Raw genomic sequence first — 20,915 nt, forward strand, 5'->3', positions numbered from 1 at the left:
AAATTAAAATAGATTAATCTTTTGTTCATTAGAACTGGAGGATTGTTATAGAAGGATAGCTGCCAGGCAAGACTTCAAACTTCTTCCTCATGGTCCTATGCCAGTATGTAGGCCTGCAGTGCTCTCCCTTCTTTCAGACTTGACTGTAGCATTTCTCTCCACATGCACCCTAGATATCTATTAGTATATACACAGCTTGCTAACAACCTCCCTGTCTTGGAATACATGCTTACATTTCAAGTACACATGCAGTTTGTCCAGTCTTGTAGTTATTTCTGAATTGGGTTTCTACTTAGAGGATATAAACAGCTACGTTTCTGGTAAGACTAAACATAAGAGCGGGTGGGAGCGAAGCTAGCAAAAAGGATACGACATGATCTTCAATATAGTGTTCTCATATCACAAAATGGACAATATTTATTATAATCAAAAGCTAAAGACCTGTTCTAGTCTCTCTGTCTCTCTCAGTAATCTTTGCAATAAAAATTAGCCATAAAAACCAGAAGATGGAGGTGTCAGAGGTAAGAATAGAAAGTAAAAAGACAAATTTCAAGACAATGTCAGGCATTATACAAAGTGAAAGCCATATTTCAAAGCTAAGCAGAGGTTAAGATTCATACTATCAATTTTAAGTGCAGCTTATAGGCAGCTCTCCTTAAACATGAGGCCATGGCATTCACTCTGTTATCTAACTAAATTGAGAATTGTCACAGTGCAACCTATGTGTAATACAAAGCGATAAAAGCCACCAGAGGAAGAGAAGAAAGTGTCAAGACGCAGTGAAACCAATGGCTGTTTGTCCTTGGTGTCACAGTAGTGCCCACAAGTTCAGTTGGAGATGCTGAGCCTGTTGGACAAGTTTTGCAAGTTCATCCAAGAAAAAAACATCCAGGCCATCAAACCCATTGTCTAACTAGGTAAGACATGCAAACAGATTAGCAAAACAAAACAAAGCTCTACAATTCAGAGAAAAATCCAAGTCTCTATGTTCTTGAATACTAAAGGAATGAAACTAGAGAAAAAGTAAAAAGATAAATCAAAACAGCCTAGATTTTTATTTTTTCTGGTGGCAAAGTAAAATAAAGTGGGCAAAATGTAAGTCATGGTGTGACAAATGATAGAGAAAAGGGCTACGTATATATTATTATATGTATCAAGAGTACCTGTTCATCACAGGCATACAACAAAAGCAGGAGAGATTTTTCTATAGGCCATCTGCATCCAAAGATAAATACACAGGTCACAGGCAGTATACATTCGGGAGGGAAAACCGGAAGAATGTTTCCTGCATACCAACCAAAAATGTCTACGATCAACTAAAAATGTACCAAGGCCATTGTAAGTCACTGCCACCTTCATCTAGTCTCAGGATTTGATATCTTTCCAAACAAACATGTTTTTACTTGATTTCTTATTTCCTTTCTTTGTTTGTTTGTTGGGGGTTTTTTAAGCAGAAATAAACATAGGCATTTCAAGCTTTTAATATTATGGCTGTATTCAATAAATACATGAAAATATTCAAATAAATATTAAGAAACAATTAGATGTTTCAACTTCACCTCTTCAAGATAATCAGCTCTTGTACAGTGTTAGAATTTAGCCAAAAAAAAATGCTTTTCTTTTATGACACACTGAGAAAAATAATTTTTAATGATAATCACATCAATGTAATTGTGGCAATAGTGGGAGGACATGAACAGCTTCAGAAGATGGTGTGCACCCTCTTCTTTCTTCAGAGAGACTTTGACATTGGGGGCTTTTCTTGCTAGTTTCTGAGCCATATTTAATTATTGTAAAATTGGGTTGTCTACATTGGGAAAAGATAACATTTTAGAGACTACTTTCTACACATCTCTCTTTACAGCATTAGTATATCCCAGGACAGTCTCATACTAGTACAGATGTATGGGCTAGATAGCCACTACCCAGGCAGTAGCTAAGCACAGATACTTTAGGGGAAGATTAAAACTATGGACTTCAGGCATCCAGGCAAGAACATTCACTGTGGATGTTCTAAAATTTAATGTCAACAAAGCTTCTTCCTAAAGCCTTTAAAGAAGCTTAACAATCAACTCATGGCAAGAGCTCTTCCTTGGCATTCTAAGCTTGGAAATGCATTTAATATTGGGACCCAATCCAATCTCTGAAAAACCAGTGGAGGAGGATCAAGACTCAATGTAGACAAAAAAGTAATATTGTTACAAGTTCTCTTAACAATGCCTTCCTCAGATAAAACTAACCAAATGTCCAGTTAATAAGCCAAATAATTCTAAGTGTTAAATTATATTAAGATTTATACTCTTTTGTGCTGTTTCCTGGCCTGTAAAGTTTTAATAAAACAAAAGAAGTTACAGACCAAATTAACTAATTGAGCTAAGCACTCAGAGTGGCAAGAGAAAAGGAGACATCTACCCATATCATCCAATGGCATGAAACTCAGATCCAGCTTTGAATTCCTTCCCCATGGGAAGGATCAGCATCTCACACTGTACTTATAAAATATAATACTGTACAAGAGAGTGTCCTGCCTCCTTTCCAGGTTGTCTTTAGGACACATGAACTCCAGGGAATCGTGGGTGGAATGTATAAAAGATCTTATTGCAGCTGCTTGTACTGCATCTGTTCAAGGGATAAATAAAGCAGCTAAGTTCTAGTTCTGGTTTCATTCGCTGCCAGTCCCTTGATGTGCAAAGAAATTATATACCACCTCCTCATCTTGTCAATCATACTGCAAATATGTCTTCAATATTGTAGAAGTAATGATCACTTTTTTTTTTTTTTTTTTTTTTTTTTTTTACCGAGAATGTTCCCACAAGCTGGGATAACCTCTATGACAAGTCACACACACTGGGAAAAAACAAAACCACTTCATGTTCTTCCAAACAGCAACCCTGTTCATGTAAATTATTGGTCCTTAGACTTCTTCCCATCCTTACTAGGAAAGGAATTAGAATTTGGTCTAGATTAAACTGATCTGAAATTAAAACTGAATTAATTCACAAATACTCTAGAGCTTACAGGCTTATTCTGCTTTGTTTTTTACACCCACTTATTCACCTCTGACTCTCAAAGCCATGTTATCCATATTGCATAAAAGAAGAAATACTAGATCTGTGTGAGTTGAAGATCCAGACCTTTTCTATGTGAGTCATTGGGGTGCCTCCAGTGCCATTTAGGACACACATGCACATCTTTCACAGGGCATATTTTCCAGAAAAGCCTGTTGTTTCTTTTCCTCTGCAGGGCAGTTGTTTGGGGTTTTTTTATTATTCTTTCACTCATTTGCCTATTTCTTTAGGTCACCTAAAGAATGTTTTCTAGGAATTCAATCAAGTTAATGATGTTAGCACCCAAAGACAACATGGGCTTATAAAAGATGCAGCACATGTTCCCGCATTTTGCCATGAAGAACTTACAGCAGGGGTCCTCAAAATATGGCCCGTGGGCTGGATACGGCCCCCCAGGGTCCTCAATCCGGCCCCCGGTATTTACAGAACCCCCTGCTGGGGGTTGGGGGGGAAACCAAGCAGCCGCAGATGGCTGCCTGCTACTTCATCTGCGCGCCGGGCCCCTGGTTAAAAAGTTTGAGGACCCCTGACTTACAGAAATGCTCACAACCACTATCCACTTGTATTTTTTTTTTCTTAAAGATTAATGTGTCCTACTATCTATATTCAGCATAATTTCTTCAGAGAAAAAGTTGGAGATTATACTCTAAAAATGACATTTTGCAGGGTGAGGAAGCAAAGCTCTGCAGAAACTTAAGCACAGAAACGTAGGGAAAGGGAATTGCTGATGAGTAGGGCAAAAACATCATTTTCTGGGCTATAGGATGTATGGTTGTAAGGGGAGGAAAGTCTCTTCCAGGAATTCTCAGTGGAGATATACCCTATTCTCAACACAGGAATTATATTGGTATTAGTTGCAGCTTGGGTTCCACAACACATGGTAAAGAAAACTATTTAATACAGCCACATGTGTAATCAGAGAAACAGAAGACCCCACAGCTACATACAGAGAAGTTGTGAACCTCCATAATAAGGTACCCTGTTTAGCCAACTCCTTCCTGCACCCTTACATCCTACATATTCTTTCTTCTTCCCTTCACTGTTTTATAAGAAATTCTAACACCTTGTGGAAGGGTCTGTAACTTTCACTTTCCAAATGCAGCTTTCATCTCTTTACTCCTCCACTCACAGTGCAGTAAATCTGAAGATCGCTGAAAGCTGAGAGCAAAGAAAGGACGGCAGACTTCGGTGAGGGAGAACGTGTGGGGCAGAGCAAGGAAAGGCAGGCAGGGGGGGACACCCCCATCAGCATCCTGGGCATATGGAAGGAGGAGACAGCAGAGTACGATCCCACATGGAGCGAGGATGAATGCCAAGAGCCACCGTTATGGGCCTCCCACATGACCACAGACCACAGCAATATTGGTACTTGTCCTTGCAGCCAACTGCTACAACTAAGGCACACAGCTTTCAATTGTGGGATAGTTCCTCCCTCTAAAGAGAGGATAGTTATGCTGTGTCTCAGGGATGAAACAGCCAAACAATTCTGGCACCCTCATAATCTGTTCACTCTTTCCATCAGGGGCTTACCTCCAACAGCCTGCTACCCACAGCTCTGCGCGCTCATCCTGGACTACTGACAACTATATGCCAACACAGCACATATTTTAATTTTAGAAATGTTTCGCTGAAATGAAGCAGTAGGCAATTAAACTGAGAAGATTGCTGTTATAATGGCTTTGGGTTGTTCAAACAACTGATGACACAGACTTTTGACCACTTCTTCTCATCAAGAAGGCAAAGCAGACACGTAATAGAGAGATCCTCATCCACCCCATATAGCTGATGAAAGGATTAGATAATTTAAGTCAACAAGTGAGATAAAAGAGTCTGACAGGAAAGCAATTTTGACAGGAGGTCAGGAGAGTACTTGTATTTTGCAACTCCTGTCTAAAAATTAGCAGAAAAACTACCCATTTATTACCTAGAGTAGTTAATCTTAGCCAACTTTGATGAAAGAGAACATCTTGTTTCAGCTGCCTATTTCTTTTTTAAACACCTGCCATAGTACCAACTGCTCTTGGCCATTTTTGAGCCAGCTATGACTAGGTAAGGAGAGAATGCTGACATTCTCAAATAGAGCAGGACGGTCCCAGTGACCCTCAGGATCAAGAAAAGGCAGCCCAAATTCACCCTAATACCAGAGCATTCTGATTTGGCACTATGTACCAGAATCTGGGGTTACATGTGGTATTTTTGGAGTTTTGGATACCGTGTCCCATTCCAGAACCTTGAGGTAAATGTAGCATTCATTCCAATTCAAAATAGCTTCCTAAGTTACAGGATGCTTTAAATATAGCATGAGAGTCCCACAGAGACTTCTGAAGAGTGTGCATGGCACCCTAACCAGGTATAATAAGTACTACAATGCCTTACCGTTATTTTTCTTCATGCCACAAAGACTAATTGTCACTTATGCTGGCTTTAAACTGAAGAGCTATAAATTGTTTAAAGTAACTGCGTGCCTTTAAGCCTGTTACCTTTAATGAGAGTAAGGGTTTATGTCTGTATTAACAAGTATGGCTAACCAAGAGCAGCAAGTAAGGGAGCCAAATTAACCCAGCAGCTGGAATTTGGGCTCTGAGCAAGGGAAAGAAGGGGATATGGTGCAAGCACATGAAAGGCTGTATTCCTCCTAATCCTCAGCTGCCATTGCAACAAATCAAGTGTATTTGGAAGGATTTTGGGGAAAGGTTAAAACCTATTTATGCACAGTGTCCAGGCACTGAACACCTGTGGCATAGATGATCACAACACCAGCTATGCATGTGGGAGGTGCAGAAAGTAACTCTACCCTTGCCAGGGGATTTGCACGCCTTTAAGACATTTGACCCATTACATCTTCCTAAAAGAAGAGCAAGATCTCATTGACTTTTTGGGAAAATGGCTGCTAGCCACTACTACTAAAAGAGGAGTCACCTTGCATGAAGTACATTCAAGATGTCATCTGGAGCCGTTTTTAAGGTGGAAACATTATTTTCAGGGTACCTAATTCCAGAAACAGTGCTTACACTCAAAGCCAGTGGGTGGGAAAAAAAATAAATTATTTCTTCCCCCTATAAATAAGAGCTGGGTGCTCTTGTTCCTTAAAATCTTTCAGAAGAACACAGAAACAGGTTCACATTTGGGGGAAAAAATTATATTCTTAATGGATCTGAAAATCACAGATTTTAGAACTGTTCCCAAAGGGTACTCAACAGTAGGGCTGGACTGAGTTTCAGGACCAGCTTCACATGATCAAGCTTTTATTTCATTTAGGACCTGGAGTTATGATAGCATTTAAGTAAAATACATTTTTTTTTTTTTTATCATCTATGCAGCACATTTTGACAGGTGATACCAGTTTGATTTAAAATTTATTTTACGTAAATTATGGGTCAATACAATGTGACTGAACAGCACATGTGTGGCATCTTTGACCTCACTCTGTACAGGCAAGAATGAAATTCTTTATGAAGTGCCATTGTTAAATATCACAGCACACTTTTATCAGATTAGGATTTAAGGATTTAGGCAATTGTAACAAAAAGCCAGTTCTGAGATTTTGCTTTCAGGTAGCCTTTTTTATTAAGGCTTTAGTTATACTAGTACAGAAGAAACAGCCCTTTAACATGCTGCATATAAGGCATCCTTTTTCAATTCATATTAATAATTTCAAAGCATACCATAGCTGACGTTGCCAGACAACATTTTAAATTAATTTCTTTCCTCAAGACTCGCAAGTATTGATTTTTACCATGTTCAGCAAAAAATTTCCCTCCTTCCTCTCCCCTTCTCATGATCTTTTAACAGGGGTTAATAACTTACCTGCACATTGAGCATCTGGCTATTCCTGCAACAAATCCCAGTAAAAAAAGAAGAGCAGTATCTCACATTATATTGGACATTATTTAACACTATATTATGCATCACAATGGTGGCATCTCAGGTACCTACATGCAGAAACTTCTAGTTACACAAATCAACTACATCAAATTGTGTTCTCTGATAGCTCCAGTCCACTACGAATGCTAGATTATAGTGAAGACCATTGCATTTTGTACACGTTTTGATACTTTCACAGGGCTGCTAAATGTCTGTGGTTTGCTGTTTTTTTAAAAATTTTGAAGAGTTATAAAAAACATGCATATTATGCTACTAATTAGACAACAAGAGTGACCAGATGAGAACTGCTGTTGCTGGTACAGAAAGTTAATGCTGACATATTTGCAGAGCTAATTTCCCTCTTCGTGTTCCGCTGGCTGGAGAACATTTTGCAATAATGTGTTCAGAATGCAGCTAATGACAAGGTTATCTGCTGTGTTATGTAGACAGCCATTTACAGAGTTCAGACATCAGACACTAATAAAAAGTTCTACCTGAAAAAAGCTTATTGTTAATTTTAATTATAAAGCACTATCAGTTCAGCATCTTTAAATTCATAATTTAATGGTTACCTCCTGCTGCGTTTACTAAAGGATCTGCAAAATTACTAACTTTAATGATAATTAAGTAAATCTGAGGACTTCCTGAAATACTACATGAACTATATTCTCAAAAAAATAAACTCTAGATCAAAGGCTAAGCAATTTGTCAGACCAGAATATCCAGTTGCTAGGGAACATTGCTAAATGTTAAAACAACACAAAAAGGAACGTAACTCATTTGAGTTGTGGATCTGTTTCCTTAGGTTAAGAAACCTTCTCCTTCTCCTCCATAAAGACAAAATAACTATGGTTATCGCCACTTGTGAACTTCTCTGTTTCTCACCAGTCTTGGGCCCAACTTGCTCACACTTAACACTATGCCTCCTGTTCAAGGGAAGAAAGCTGCTAAGTCACTGTGTAGTGGTTTTTGGCATGAGTAGTAAGCTAGCACCAATAAATAGCGACTGTATTTATAACTGAGTTGGTAATTGCATAGATGCTCTTCAGCCAATTATTTCATACACTGAGCTCTTTTCATGGATAATGCTACACGAGCACTGATGATTCAGACACCATCACACCCCAAAGAGAAAAGCTGCATTTAGCAGGTGAAATAAAGGCATGACTTTAAATCCACGGGTTATGTATTATGTGTTAGAACAGTCAGAGCAGCAGGTTTGATGATGTAACATCATTTCAACAGGTACCTCAGCTGTTATGGGCCATTATTCACATTAATCTGGCCTAAATGTTTCTCCTGAAATTCAAAACATGGATAGAATTGAGAACCAGAACCTTACAGCTGTGCATGATGTCTGCACAGACACTGTGCAGAGTACATAACATAATAGTCCATATACACTCCAACCTTCAGCAGTAAAGCTTAGTATTTAGTGATTACTTTAATTACACAAACAGGTAGGAGAGGCTGCCTTTCAGTTCCCAGCACATACTTGATTTAAAAGAGAAATCATTTGACCAAGAGCTGTAGTTTGATCCATGTCCTTCCTGAAAGTTCTTTGGTTGAGTACAGTACATGCATTCAAATCACACTGCATTATGATACTAATATTTAAATAAAATTTATAATAAAAGGACTCTTCCCCAAAAATCCTGAGTTTAAAGATACACAACAAGCTGCATGGATTTTTCGGAATGTTTTCTTCAAGGAAAGAAAACAAAAGCCTCTTAATGATTGTTGAACCAGAAGGGAAAAAATAGCACAACTTGTGGTGGATTTGCTTTGTATTACAAAAATCAGGTATCTGTTGAAATCAAACCTTCTCTTAAAGAGTTAGCAGAGGAATGGTGAAATGTCCATTGGGATTACTCCTCAGACCTTATATGGGATTTTTGGTTAAGACAGGGAATATCGTCTGCCTCAGAATAACTAATGCCTTACCTCTTAGAGGACCTGGACAACCAAGTTTAAACCTTTGTTCTGCTGTAGTCAGAGCAGAGAGTTGAAGCAAGTCCCCAGTATCCAGGGATTTTCTGATCCCCAGGCACCAGAAGCCACCTCTTTCTTTGGTCCAATAAATATTATTTAAACAGAATGCGACTAGAGAATCTGCTCCCTCTCTCCTTGCCCAACATACACAAGCCACTTGTGCTTGATGAGAGATGCAACCATATCATACAAATGCCCTGTATACTGAACTGTCATTTATAGTGTAGATGCTGACTACTGGAACATCTCAAACAAATAATACCAAATCAGAAAGTTTCGGAGTTCCTTGTAGGGTTCAGGCTCACAGAAATACAATAATTTCTGATAACGGTAGTTGTAAACATACCAGAATTGGCTTGTAAATTAGTTTGAAAGCAAAGATACCATCTAAAATAACTAACATTCTCTCATTATACCAACACATTCGTACACATGACAAATGACTGCACATAATAAAATTCAGAATGTTCTGGCTTTGGATGGGGTGACTGTTGCTCAAGAAGTGATCTAGAAATTAAGCAGATTATCCCAAAGAAATGCTGATGCCCACAGAATAGCTGTGTTATCAAAAACAGAAAAGGAAGTTTTGGAGTGTTCTTAAAAGTCAGTCTGGAAGTATTTCATTTTCCTCTCACAAGGAACTACTTTGAGTTAAACTGTAGAAGACTGGAAGAATGTGAAACCACTCATGCATAAGATATAATGACAGTTTATCTAGACATAAGCCAGTCATTACATTAAATGGCTCGCTCCCCATCTCTGAGGTTGACTGAGTCATTTGAGTTTTTTGGGAAAAACGGAAACATCTCCACTGAATAGTAGTTAAAAAGGCAGGCTTTCAGAGGACACGGGACTTACTTGTTAGATTTTGTAGAATATCACCTATTATAAAGACTCATCTACAGCTTTGAGTATTGTGCAGAACTTCACATTTGGAGACTGAAGAAAACCTCTCAAAGTTGCACTTGTGGCTGTAGGACAACTACTCAGCAGTTCGATTCACCAGAGACAGATGCTTAAGAGGTGATATGGAATCAGCATTTCAAGTAAACTTGTTACATTTCTTCAGTTCAGTGAATACAAGTAAACTGCACTCTTCTGATTCCAATTTACGTACAGCACCACATGGTCGTCCAAATGACAGTTGCAGAATGAATAGTGCCTGACCCAAATAATCTGAGATTTCCCTGCATTCAAGAAAAAAAAGCAAAGAGGGCCTCCCTTCCCCCATCACGTGCCTGTTGTAAGGCACTGATACCCCATATGCTATAGGCCCACAGGAAATCAATACTCTCACATAGCTCCTAAGGAAACCTAGTCACAGGCAAGAGGCTGATACAAGCATGCTAAGGGGTGGAGGAGGGAGAGGGAGTAATCAGGAGAAGATGCTAATAAAAGGAAAGAGCCCAACAAATACGAGAACAGACTTCCAGCTCCTCCAGAGATGCAGACTGCAAAATGCTAGAATAGGGTTTTTTCCTCCCCAAAGAGCTGTTTCAGGCTGTTTTTATCAGGATAAGTATACAGATCAGCTAATTTCTTTTTTTTCCTATTAGCGTTTGCCATTTCCCCTCACTGCTTACATCATCACCAGTTTTCAACTTCTTCCTCACTTCATAAAATAAAGCCAAAATACACTTAACACTTTTGTTTTGTTTAAACAGTCTCCTTCAGTTTCAGGCTCTGGGTTTCGGTTTGGAATGCAGGCAACTTTAAAAAACCTTTCTATTAGGAAATAGAAAATCGTATGGATAATCAGAGTGAATATACCACTCACGAGTTACTGTGTTGTTCTGGATAATATATCTGCTACCTCAGATGATAGTTCTCACACACCTTTCAGCTCATTGCAGCACCTGCAAGCCAGTCTGTCTTACTAGAAAAGCTTGCTGTTCAGCAATGGTTATTCAGAAATATATGAAGTGGCTCTGCTATTGCATCCATCCACATACAATCATACCATCTTAGGTAATATGGCAACACAGCACTTAGATAATTAACTATGCCTAAAAGCCTTCTTACAGATGATTTGGTCTATAAAATTAATGAATTCTGCTTGCTTCCATACAGTTCATGCAAGCAATAGGAGAAAGTAACCTGCTTTGCTGCCCATATCAATTTGGAAAGACCAGATTTATTCATACGATCATGCCACCGGTGACAGCTCTTAGCACTGCCAACAACCTGCAGGTCTCATTCATTTCAGTACGACTGACAGATGTTAAGCTTTACTAAGAGTCTGTCAATACTGTTTTCCTACCTCTGCTCCCTGCCCATGGCATCTCATGACAGAATTTGTTCTAGAAGGTAGGATGGTCTGCAAAGTAGGGACCAGAAAAATATTTTTTAAATTTTCCCAGGTTATTTTCTAATGCCATCATTAAAGGAGCATGAAAGCTGCAGTGACCTTAACTCTTCTCCACTTTGTCTCCTCTTTTCCTGTCCCCACCCCCCCTACATTAGCCAGGCACTTATTTTTAGATAAAGAACAGATAAGCAGAACAATCCATTTCAGGGGAACACATCTTCACCTGTCACCCAGCTGACTGACTGTGACTCCTGTGTCTTATGTTGTTGGCTATTCAGCAGTGAGCTGATCACCTGGACCTACCTGAGGGGAAGAAAATACAGTGTCTCAGACAGTGTTTTAAAAGTCTTTTAAACTGTTGTGTCAAACAGCTCTGAGTAACTCCCTTGCTTGCTCACTGTTTTAAGAGCATTTTCCTAAACAGAAGCAATAGCAATGCCACAGTCTTTTATTATGCTTTTGTCAGTAGGCTTTAAAGACTTTCAGATTCTCTCCCCTGCTTCTCAGGTGGAGTGCAAGCTGAGCAGGAATTGGGCTGGCTGACAGAGTGCAGGTCAACAGACAGCTAAGCCACAGCTCTAGTTCCTAAGTCCAGGGTGCCCACTTTCTGTCTAGGTGTGGGCTAGCTTCATACTGGCACAATACTAGCTTCCCCTTTCAGGCAGGTCCTTGGGAACATGCAGGCTTAAAACTATAAACGGGATGTACAATCCCAGTGTGGTAGGCTGTTGCCGTCATCTTTCTCAAGAGCTCAGAGGCAACTCTCTCACCGCATGAGAGAAAAGCACAGAGCCTCCGTGAAAAAAGATGAGTCTTTTTGTTCTCTGTGGCTCACTCACAGACAGTCTTGTTGCTTGGGGGCAGTTAGAGTATAAAGAGCATGTCTGCATGTAAACCCTACCTGCCTGCATAGAGGGATACTACACATATGTAGGCAAAAGAGCTATAGCACATCTGGTATTAAAAGCAATTATAAGACCCTTTAAGTTGAAGTGTTTGGGGGTTAGGACTCATCTGGCACATAGAAAGTCTGATCTTATCGCAGGGCAGCTGCAGATCAAAACCAGTCCGTGGATAAGCGTATGGCATCCACTGGCAACATTTAGAGCTGTGTGCCCTTCTCAAGATGGGGATTTTCCTCACTTACCTTCTCTCCCACACTCCACCCCCCCTAGAATATCTTCAGAATGTAAGTACAGCTTTCCTTTTCCCCCATGGTAAGATTGCAATTATGGTTAAGTTCACAGCTTAACTCACTTATAACTGCAAATTGCTGTTTAAGGGGAACATCTGATCTGTTCTGAGATATATTTATGTGAAAGATGCTACATGAAAAATAGACATTAAGAATATTATCAAAAGCCATGTATTACACTGTGTTCCAATTAAAAAATATTACAATCAGCAGGCATTCCTACTCTAGCTCCTCCTGAAAGAGGCTACGTTCATTTCTGCATGCCTGCCTTTCCCCCCTAAGGCAGTGTGGCAGGCTACAAAATCCAATCCCATCCCAAAGCAACATTCCCAACTAAAAACTGGGCCTCACCGGGAAAGAGTTCAAAACATTTAACAGTGCTTTCTGACACTTCTACTGCTGGAAACGTAGCCAGCTGTGTGAAGAGGTAATTCCTCCACATCTCTGGGAATCCAGCCATTGTGGTTTCACTCCTGCTCATCATACATTCCCACAAGCCCCATGAGAATCATATAGCCTTTGGGCATAGTGAGTACACTTTAAGAGATCACAATTTGAGACAACGGGTTCTTTGGTTTTCATTTCTGATTGTGTCATACAGTGCAAGTGCCATAGCCCCAGCCTCTAGGTATGACTGAATTACTTAAAAATATAAAATCAATACCATACAGCACAGGCTCTATGTCATGAAAATTCTGACAAAAACACGTTGGCACCTCTCTATACTTACCTTGTGTGGGATAAGGACAGAAATACCAAAATTATTTACCCTAATGAAATTAATATAAGTTTATGAAGTGTGTTTATTTTTGGGTGGTGGTGGTGATTGGGTTTTGCTTGCTTTTTTTTAATAACACTGACAGAACAGCCTTCTTTGCAAAAGAAGGTGTTATGAAAAGTTTCTCTCATCATCACAGGGCTTAGTATTAAGGTAAATGCGCCTCTGTCTTCAGAGAAAGAAACACTGTGCGTAAGAATAAGGGAGATAATAATACAGAGCTTTACAGTATGAATATGAAACAGCATAGTTAAGACTTGAGAAGCTAACTGATGACTTTGAACGAGGACTGCTGCAGGGATATCAGTTTGGTACCCACCACTTAACAGACTGTATTTTTTCACTATGAAAAAACCCCACCCAGTTCTCAAAGTAGTGTCGGTGGCTTTTTTTGCAGTGAAGCATACCTTTTGTCTGCATTCTATTTGTCTGATTAAATCATTCTGGTATTCCTTTTAAACACTGTTATGTAAGTAACCTCCCCTGTCATTGCACTACAAAATAGACCTTCTGCAGGTGATTTGTGGAGGAACCAAGATGTCTCTAAAAAGATCTGAGCATTCTGGAACAAATTTGATACTGTCAGAAGGAGGGGAAAAAAACCCCACCAAAACAAACACAAGGAAGCTGCAAGAGGTAGTAGAAAGCAGAGTTCCCAAACCAGAAGTTACACAGAACTACCTAGTTTGATAAGAGAAGTGTAGGTAAGAGAAATGCTTACAAGTTTCCTGAAAACCACCCAATGTTAAAAACTTCTAAGAAACTGAGCTAATTCAGGTAATAATAGCACTCCACTGCAACACCCTAAAATATTGCTCTTAGGAGGAAAAATAAAAAGACAACACAAAAAATCAGCTAGGAAATAAATGGACTAATATGTAATTGACAGATACATCAGGTAATTAATTATTAAATCACATGCTGTTTGTCAGCTGCAAATGGAAGACTTCTGCATAATTTAAGACCATATTTTAAGCACTATTGAGTCTACTGCTTGAAATGTCTAATTTTCAACCAGTTTTTGCTCCCCCCAAAAAGAGGGGACATGTATCCCTACCTTTGTCCAGTTTTAACACCTAGACTTCATGTATTTACAAGCCATTACATGTTTATTTTCTAGAAAGATAATTCTATATTCCCATCCAACCGTTGTTCTTCTCCCTTTCTCCCAATGACACAGCAACAGCGATGTCCCTATCAGCACAAAGAAACACTGTACAGAATAGACCTAGAAGCTTGTTTAAGAGAGACAGTATCATCATTCTATAAAACGTACTAACCAGAACTGTCTTCTTGACGCATCATCAATGCCAGGTTCTACCTTGAACTGGTATATTAAAAGTCCACATTATATTATCTTTATTCAGACCTACAAAGGTCCTCTATTTTGCCAGGCCATGTCAGAGCGTACATATGACTAGTTCACTGCTATTTTTCAACCTAAACAAGCTCAACGAGGTCTTGTTGCTCACTTACTCTGGAGATGGTCAAGGGCATGTTGAAGTCCTTGCCCCCTTGCAGTCGGAAGCCCCATGGTCCAGGACCATTCAGAGTCACGCTGTAAGCCATTTTGTACCGCTTTCACAAGGCACTGCAGAACAGAAGGATAAGGTAGACAGAGAAAGCGTGAAAAAACACAGAATGAGAAAAGGGAAGAGTTTTATATAACGAAAGCAATTCTCTTTCTGCCTTGCCTGTTCAGTCGTGCTCTGATATCACCCAAGAATAGATGGGAGCTATAATGCAGATGCTGATATCCCAGCTGAGTAGGGCCCATAAAAGGTTTGTAACCAGACACCTACTATGCAAAGACTTTATGACTCAGAGGTCTAATATAGCCCCCAGGGAAGGGGACAGATCTTTCTAGGCTTCCCAAGCCCCTCTTCATGCTCAGTTACTTTATGGGCAAAGCACATTTTGTAATAAAACAAGCAAAAAATATCCCGTGCTTAAACCCCAAACACCCAAATCTCTTTACTAACCTGTTAACAACTACATAGCCATTTGTTACTTCTACTTCAGAACATACGTTTATTGCACTGTGATATATAATGTGCTACAAACAGGTTCTTTTTACATAGATCTTTCTATATGTAGCAGGAAAGGCACCAAAAAAAAAAAAAAAGTTTACCTTCTTTTGCATTGGTTTGTTAAACTGAAAAAAACAGTATACACTACATGCCTTTAGCACCACAAAAAAATCCCGCAACCTCATGTCTGTCTCTTGGTTCCGTAGCCCTTGCTTTCTCAAGGGAAAATTAAAATTTATTCTCTTTGAATGCAGAAAGAAGTATTATGGGTTACTTCTAATCAGCATTTAATTTCCGTGGCAAAAGCACAGTTTCACTACCAACCTGTCTCATTATTTCGATACAAGTCTTCTGAAGGCATGACACTTAAGCAGAAGGCTAGGAATACAAATAGCTAGCTAACTGCTCCCTTAACCCATTCCTTGATTTTTCATAGTTTATATTCCAGTTTTTAGGTGTTCCATAAAACTTTATAACCCTTGCTCAGTAACACTGGATAGCATTTCTGCCTTAGATTTGGAATAGCTCAAATAAGAGAGAAAAGTGACGAGGAGGAGCTGTTGGCAGAACTACAGATACAAACAAAAAGCTTCTTCTCTCAGGGCAAGGCTACAAACGTTAAATAACATTCACCCCTTTCAAGTCATTAATATGTGCAGGACCTCCAGAACCTGTCTCTCTGCAGCACCATTGCCTTTACCCTTCAGTTACAAAGAAATTCCCATTACGTTAACGTGGGAGGGCAAGAGGCAGAAGAGCACGGGTTCTACTCCGATAATCAAAAAGACGACCAAAACCACATAATGCACTAGAGCGAGGCAGCTCAGTTTGAACGTTGATAATAGGTCATTCACCCCAAACACCTACCTTAAAACGTGACAGAAAAACTGATGGTGAAATGGCAGAGAGCAGACACTACCAGGGCCTCAGCCTTTCTCTAAGGAGATGACCAATAATTTTTCAAAAACCATGAGACAATGTGTCTGTTTAGTATTCACAGTGGCAGAAAAGCCATTTGTACAAGGGAATAATTAAGCTCTGCACAGACACTAGACTAAACCACATAACCACTTTTTTTAGTCAGACATCCAAATTAAACCACAGCAATTCACACAGATTTAAATGAAACTTACACTAAGCCAGTAGAACTGGCCCAAAACAAAACAAATAGCAAGACACAGCTTTAAAAGAAAATGGGTTACTGGTGTCTCTCGAATACCTCTAGGGCATATTTACATCAACAGCATTTGTAACCTACCCTATATGAGTCCAGAACCAGTGATGTTTGGATGGTGACTTTGAAGGGAGACAAAATGCGATTTGCACTTCAAATGCCAGTTTTCAGGCCTGCCAGTTTATCTAGTAGCTCCATTTCTAAACACTAGCACTGGGTTTGTTTATTTTTTTAGAAGGTCACATGCACACATTAAAGATTGAAGGTAAATCCTCATTGCACTATTACTTTCCTTTTCCTGGGAATTCACTTCTGGTTTTTAGTGCTCTTTCTTGGCTCCACTGCAAGGGTTCAGAATGGAATAAAACCAGGAATAAGACAAGCACAGTGAATCGTTGCTTCACTAGTAAAGACAGTATCACAGAAAAAAGTATTAGAAGAGAGGATATGTTTTTACGGACTGTGAATTCTGTGCCCATTACCTTCCTGTACCTAAATCTTGAGTCATTTGTGTTAAAGGAAAAAGAATGGGGCGTGAGTATGAAGCAAAACCCAGAACAGAATAGAACTGCACAGCAAGCTGAACAGAACTACGCATTAAGAAACAAGAAACAGAGATGCTGTTTAATCTAAGGCTCGTGCTTCTATCCTACTTTCACATGTGTAACATGCCATTTGCTTATCAGTTTAGGACATCTGAAAGGATCTGTGAGATCCTTCAGGCTGGGTGATGTGCTAGGAAACTAGAGTGATAATCTCGTTAGGGGCACTGTCATTTGAATGAAATGTTAAACTGAGGTCACTTGTTCCTACTCCTTTCCTTTCTGTCTGTGTCTGCATGAATGTTCAGCATAGCTTGGCACTTTTAAAAAGAAAGTGTACAGGCTACGCCGGTGCTCTGGCCAACATTCCCCTTCCAGACAACAGGACCTCTTTCACATGCCTGCACTATCACTACCAAGTGCACCTGGGAGTAAAAATATTTCAGAGTTTTCTTTCTCTGGGCTTCTCTTAAGTCCTTTCAATCCTGTGTTTGTTTCCCCTCTGCCTGCCTGGGGAATGTTCTGTACCTAACAAAGAAGTGCGAACAGTTAAGAAGCTCATGCATGTAGTCACGTAGAACCCAACTCCATTAGCTGGGGACACTCTATCATAGGTCTCACTTGTCTTCTACAGACTTAATACAATCAGCCTGTAAGTAAGTAAGAAAGTGATCCACCCAGATGACTGTTTCAACCCTACCCTGTTTTGAAAGGTGAGAGACACGAGGGTTCTCACCTTGTGAAATATCCTGAGCAAACCCAGGAACTACATTTGTGCAGCAGGTACCATGCCATCATGGCTACCAGCACAAACCTAGCAGAACACAGTGAACCTTGTGATGTTTAGATGAGGTTTTAGTTGCTTTACATAACTGCCTGTTAGACTGTTCAAAAAATCATTTTTTGTTTGCTTCAATAACAACATTTTTTTTTCTCTTGGTGTACCTTCTTCCCTATGTTCTCCAGCTATGTCAAAATCTAGGATTTGCTTGCAGTTCCTTCCTTCAGACAGAAGTTGTGCTGAGTCAGATAGGGTCACCGGTGTAAGGAATGACATTTAAAGAAAAAAAACCCAAACATATTCCAGGAGTAGGGTAACATTTTCTCTGCAGATATCAAAAGAAAAATTTGTCCAGAGCTCAGCAGGTCCCTCGCTGAGCTATCACCCAGCTGACAGATAGGAACAGTTGTGAGGAAGCTGGATGGGTACCAGGCTCTGCAGGCTCTACAGCAGAGGAGAGTGCTGCCCCCCCCAGCGAATGCCTCAGAGCCCGAGCAGAGCTGTCCTTCCACAACTACGTCAGAGGTGTTACACCAGCAGAAACAACTCACATATGCTAGGAGACCATGTTGTATTACGGTGAACTGACTTTAGGAAAGCTACAACTGCATGCTTGGGAGTGCATAGCCATTAAACGAATGAAATAAAACCCACCAGTGTCAACGCTAAATTAAGGTGGAAGGAAACAAGTAATGGAAATTCCAATTGTTCAAGTTGCTACTACTTCATTAAGCTGGCCACATTACTCACCAGTTATATTTTAGCTGCAGCGGTAGATGTACTCATAGAAGAGCCTTGAATTACTGTTACTGCAGCAACAAGGTTGTATCATTAGGCATTTCAGAATTAGATTGCTTGAGTCTGACTTCTGATCTGCAATAGACTATGCATCTTTGGCTTATAAAAAGATTTCATGCAAGGTCATGGTTTCAACATTTAATGTTTTTCTTCAGGCAAGTGAAAGACTTTCCCTGTGGAGGAATAAACAATAATTTCTTCTTTGATAAACAGATCTTCAACAAGCTGGATAAACATGCCTTTGAAACAAAAACTCAGACAAAAATATTGGCCTTCATTTCAGTCACCCTCAACTGAGGGAGTGGCGGTATGAGAAAGCAGCATTCTGCTTTATGACAAACGTGTCCTTCTTGTCCCATGGATTCCTGCACTGTCCCCAGTAAGATTATCAGTCTTCCAGAAGACTGGAAAGGCAATGAGAATGGATTGGGAGCATGTGAAGAAACTACTCACCTAGACACTTTCATGAAGAAAATTCAAGCTTTGAACAAGATGTCTGATGTATGCAATCCTAGAGTTTTCCAAAATTTTGAATTAACCCAATGTTAATTATATTCCACATGGAATAATGAGGAAACAACAGCTGTATTTGAGGACTGATCTTCATTGCAATCCACAGGACAAAACAGCGCGTTTACTATATAATGGGTAATCAGTGCTAAAGAATTTGAAACTGACACATTAGAAATGTAAAGGCTTTTTAGCTCTCAATTCCTTCCTTGCCAATGTCAAATTGAATATAAAATTACTGAGAGCTAAGATTTTTTTTCCCACAGGTTCAGCACAAGTTCAATATTGCTTCCAAAGCAAGACTATTATACAATGCAAAAGAGCTCATTGATGTCTCCTTTCCTTCACTGCTGAGCTCTGAACTAAGTTGAGCTAATCCTATTTGTACTTCCATGTACAGCTTTGTTTCACCCATTTAATCAAAATACTTCAGTTCTCACAGAACCTTGTATTTCTGAGTTCTTACTAGTCCCTTTATCAAGTTGTCCTAAATCCTGTATTTTGACCTTTCTTAAGAAGTTAAATTTTTTATCATGCTTGGCTTCAACAAGTTTTGCTTTGTTGATACCTTTCTAGTAATGTGGCTTGTGGGTCCCAACAGAGTATAGTATTGCTGGGGAGATATGCTACAGCAGTATAATGATGGAGTATTATCTTCCTTCTCTGTAACACAATCCCTTCAGAAATGGAGCTGAAACCGTTTTCTCTTTGGCTGTTTGCTGCTGCCAGGATCACCTTACCAATTAATCGTATCTGCTGTTTACCCTCACCTCTAGGTCCTCCTCCATAACTACTTTCAGAATTACGGAAAAATGACATTTCACACTACTTTTTCAGCTAGGTGTTTTGGGTTTTTTTCCTGCCATGACCTCATTCCACTACCATAAAAGACTGCCTATATATCATAGTAGTCATGACATGTAGTCAGACATGACCTTTAGAAGATTTGAAGATTTTTGGTAACTATGTTAAACTGGAAACCATACCTGTGGAGAGACAGGCTGCTGAGGGAAGAGGAAAAGATACCTGTCCAGACTGTTTTAAGTGACTTTTTTGCCCCTGTATTACCAAAAGGCTTTAAGCGTATGTTACCAAGTTCTCACCTCACCAGCATTCCAGTCATTGTTTTGAAAGGCACCCACTACAGCATGTAATACTTAATACTTCTATGGCGCCTACCTTGCCAAGATATCCCATGTCTTTTTTTAAGGTAAAGAACACCTCAACACCTGTTGTTGTTACCACATCCTTTTAACATATGTAACCATAGCGCTTAGATTACCAGCTTTCGGTCACAAAATGAGTCGACAGCAGCAACTGGATTAAAATGAAGGGCTCGGTTTCTAATGCAGGTACTTGAACCAGAAGAAGGTTGCTAAATGCACTGCCGTTCTGTTGTTATCACTGTTCCCCAACGCCAGGCTGAAACCAGGAAAAGTTGTAGCAATGCTGTGACTACTGTAATTTGTGCCTTGCTGCAGGGGATTCTAATTGACGGTTTTGTCCGACAGGAGAAAACAGCAAAGGAGAAAAACCCAAACCAACACGAACACACCAAAAAGTGGCTTAAGAGTCTATGTGCGGGTCACTGTCAGCTCCACACAGACCAGGGCCTGAGCTGTGATATGACATCGGTGTCACAGCACCTGCACGGAGTCGGCTGGCCTCCAGAGAGCCGGTGGTTTGGCACAGCACAATCGATGTACAGCAAGCTTAGAAGAGGGGATCCTGCACGGTCAGTGTACAGTGTCCATTGCAGAGATTCCTCAAGGATCACCACAGGACGCTGAGGCAGCGGCGTGCCCCTGCGCATACGCCCAAGGATGCAAGATTCAACCTTAAACTGAGCCGCCTGCCAGCAGTCAGATTTCAGAC

At 39.9% G+C, this 20,915-nt stretch overlaps 1 protein-coding gene across 13 annotated transcripts in view; it reads right to left on the reverse strand.

Annotated features, from left to right (window-relative positions):
- The window catches only part of LDB3 (LIM domain binding 3), a 127,892-nt gene that overhangs the window by 106,478 nt on the left and 499 nt on the right, over positions 1-20,915 (reverse strand). For 10 of the 13 annotated variants that reach the window (XM_037400933.1, XM_037400937.1, XM_037400928.1 and 7 more), the window contains exon 2: positions 14,682-14,796. In XM_037400933.1, the coding sequence (XP_037256830.1) occupies positions 14,682-14,774 (93 nt within the window). In that variant the 5' untranslated portion in view covers positions 14,775-14,796. Of the gene's footprint in view, positions 1-11,455; positions 11,536-14,681; positions 14,797-17,896; positions 17,918-18,482; positions 20,891-20,915 lie in introns of those variants that run through there. The other 3 variants (XM_037400930.1, XM_037400932.1, XM_037400934.1) reach the window with 3 other exon arrangements.

The sequence above is a fragment of the Falco rusticolus genome, chromosome 9 (genome assembly GCF_015220075.1).
Source record: "Falco rusticolus isolate bFalRus1 chromosome 9, bFalRus1.pri, whole genome shotgun sequence".
NCBI classification, from domain to species: Eukaryota; Metazoa; Chordata; class Aves; order Falconiformes; family Falconidae; genus Falco; species Falco rusticolus.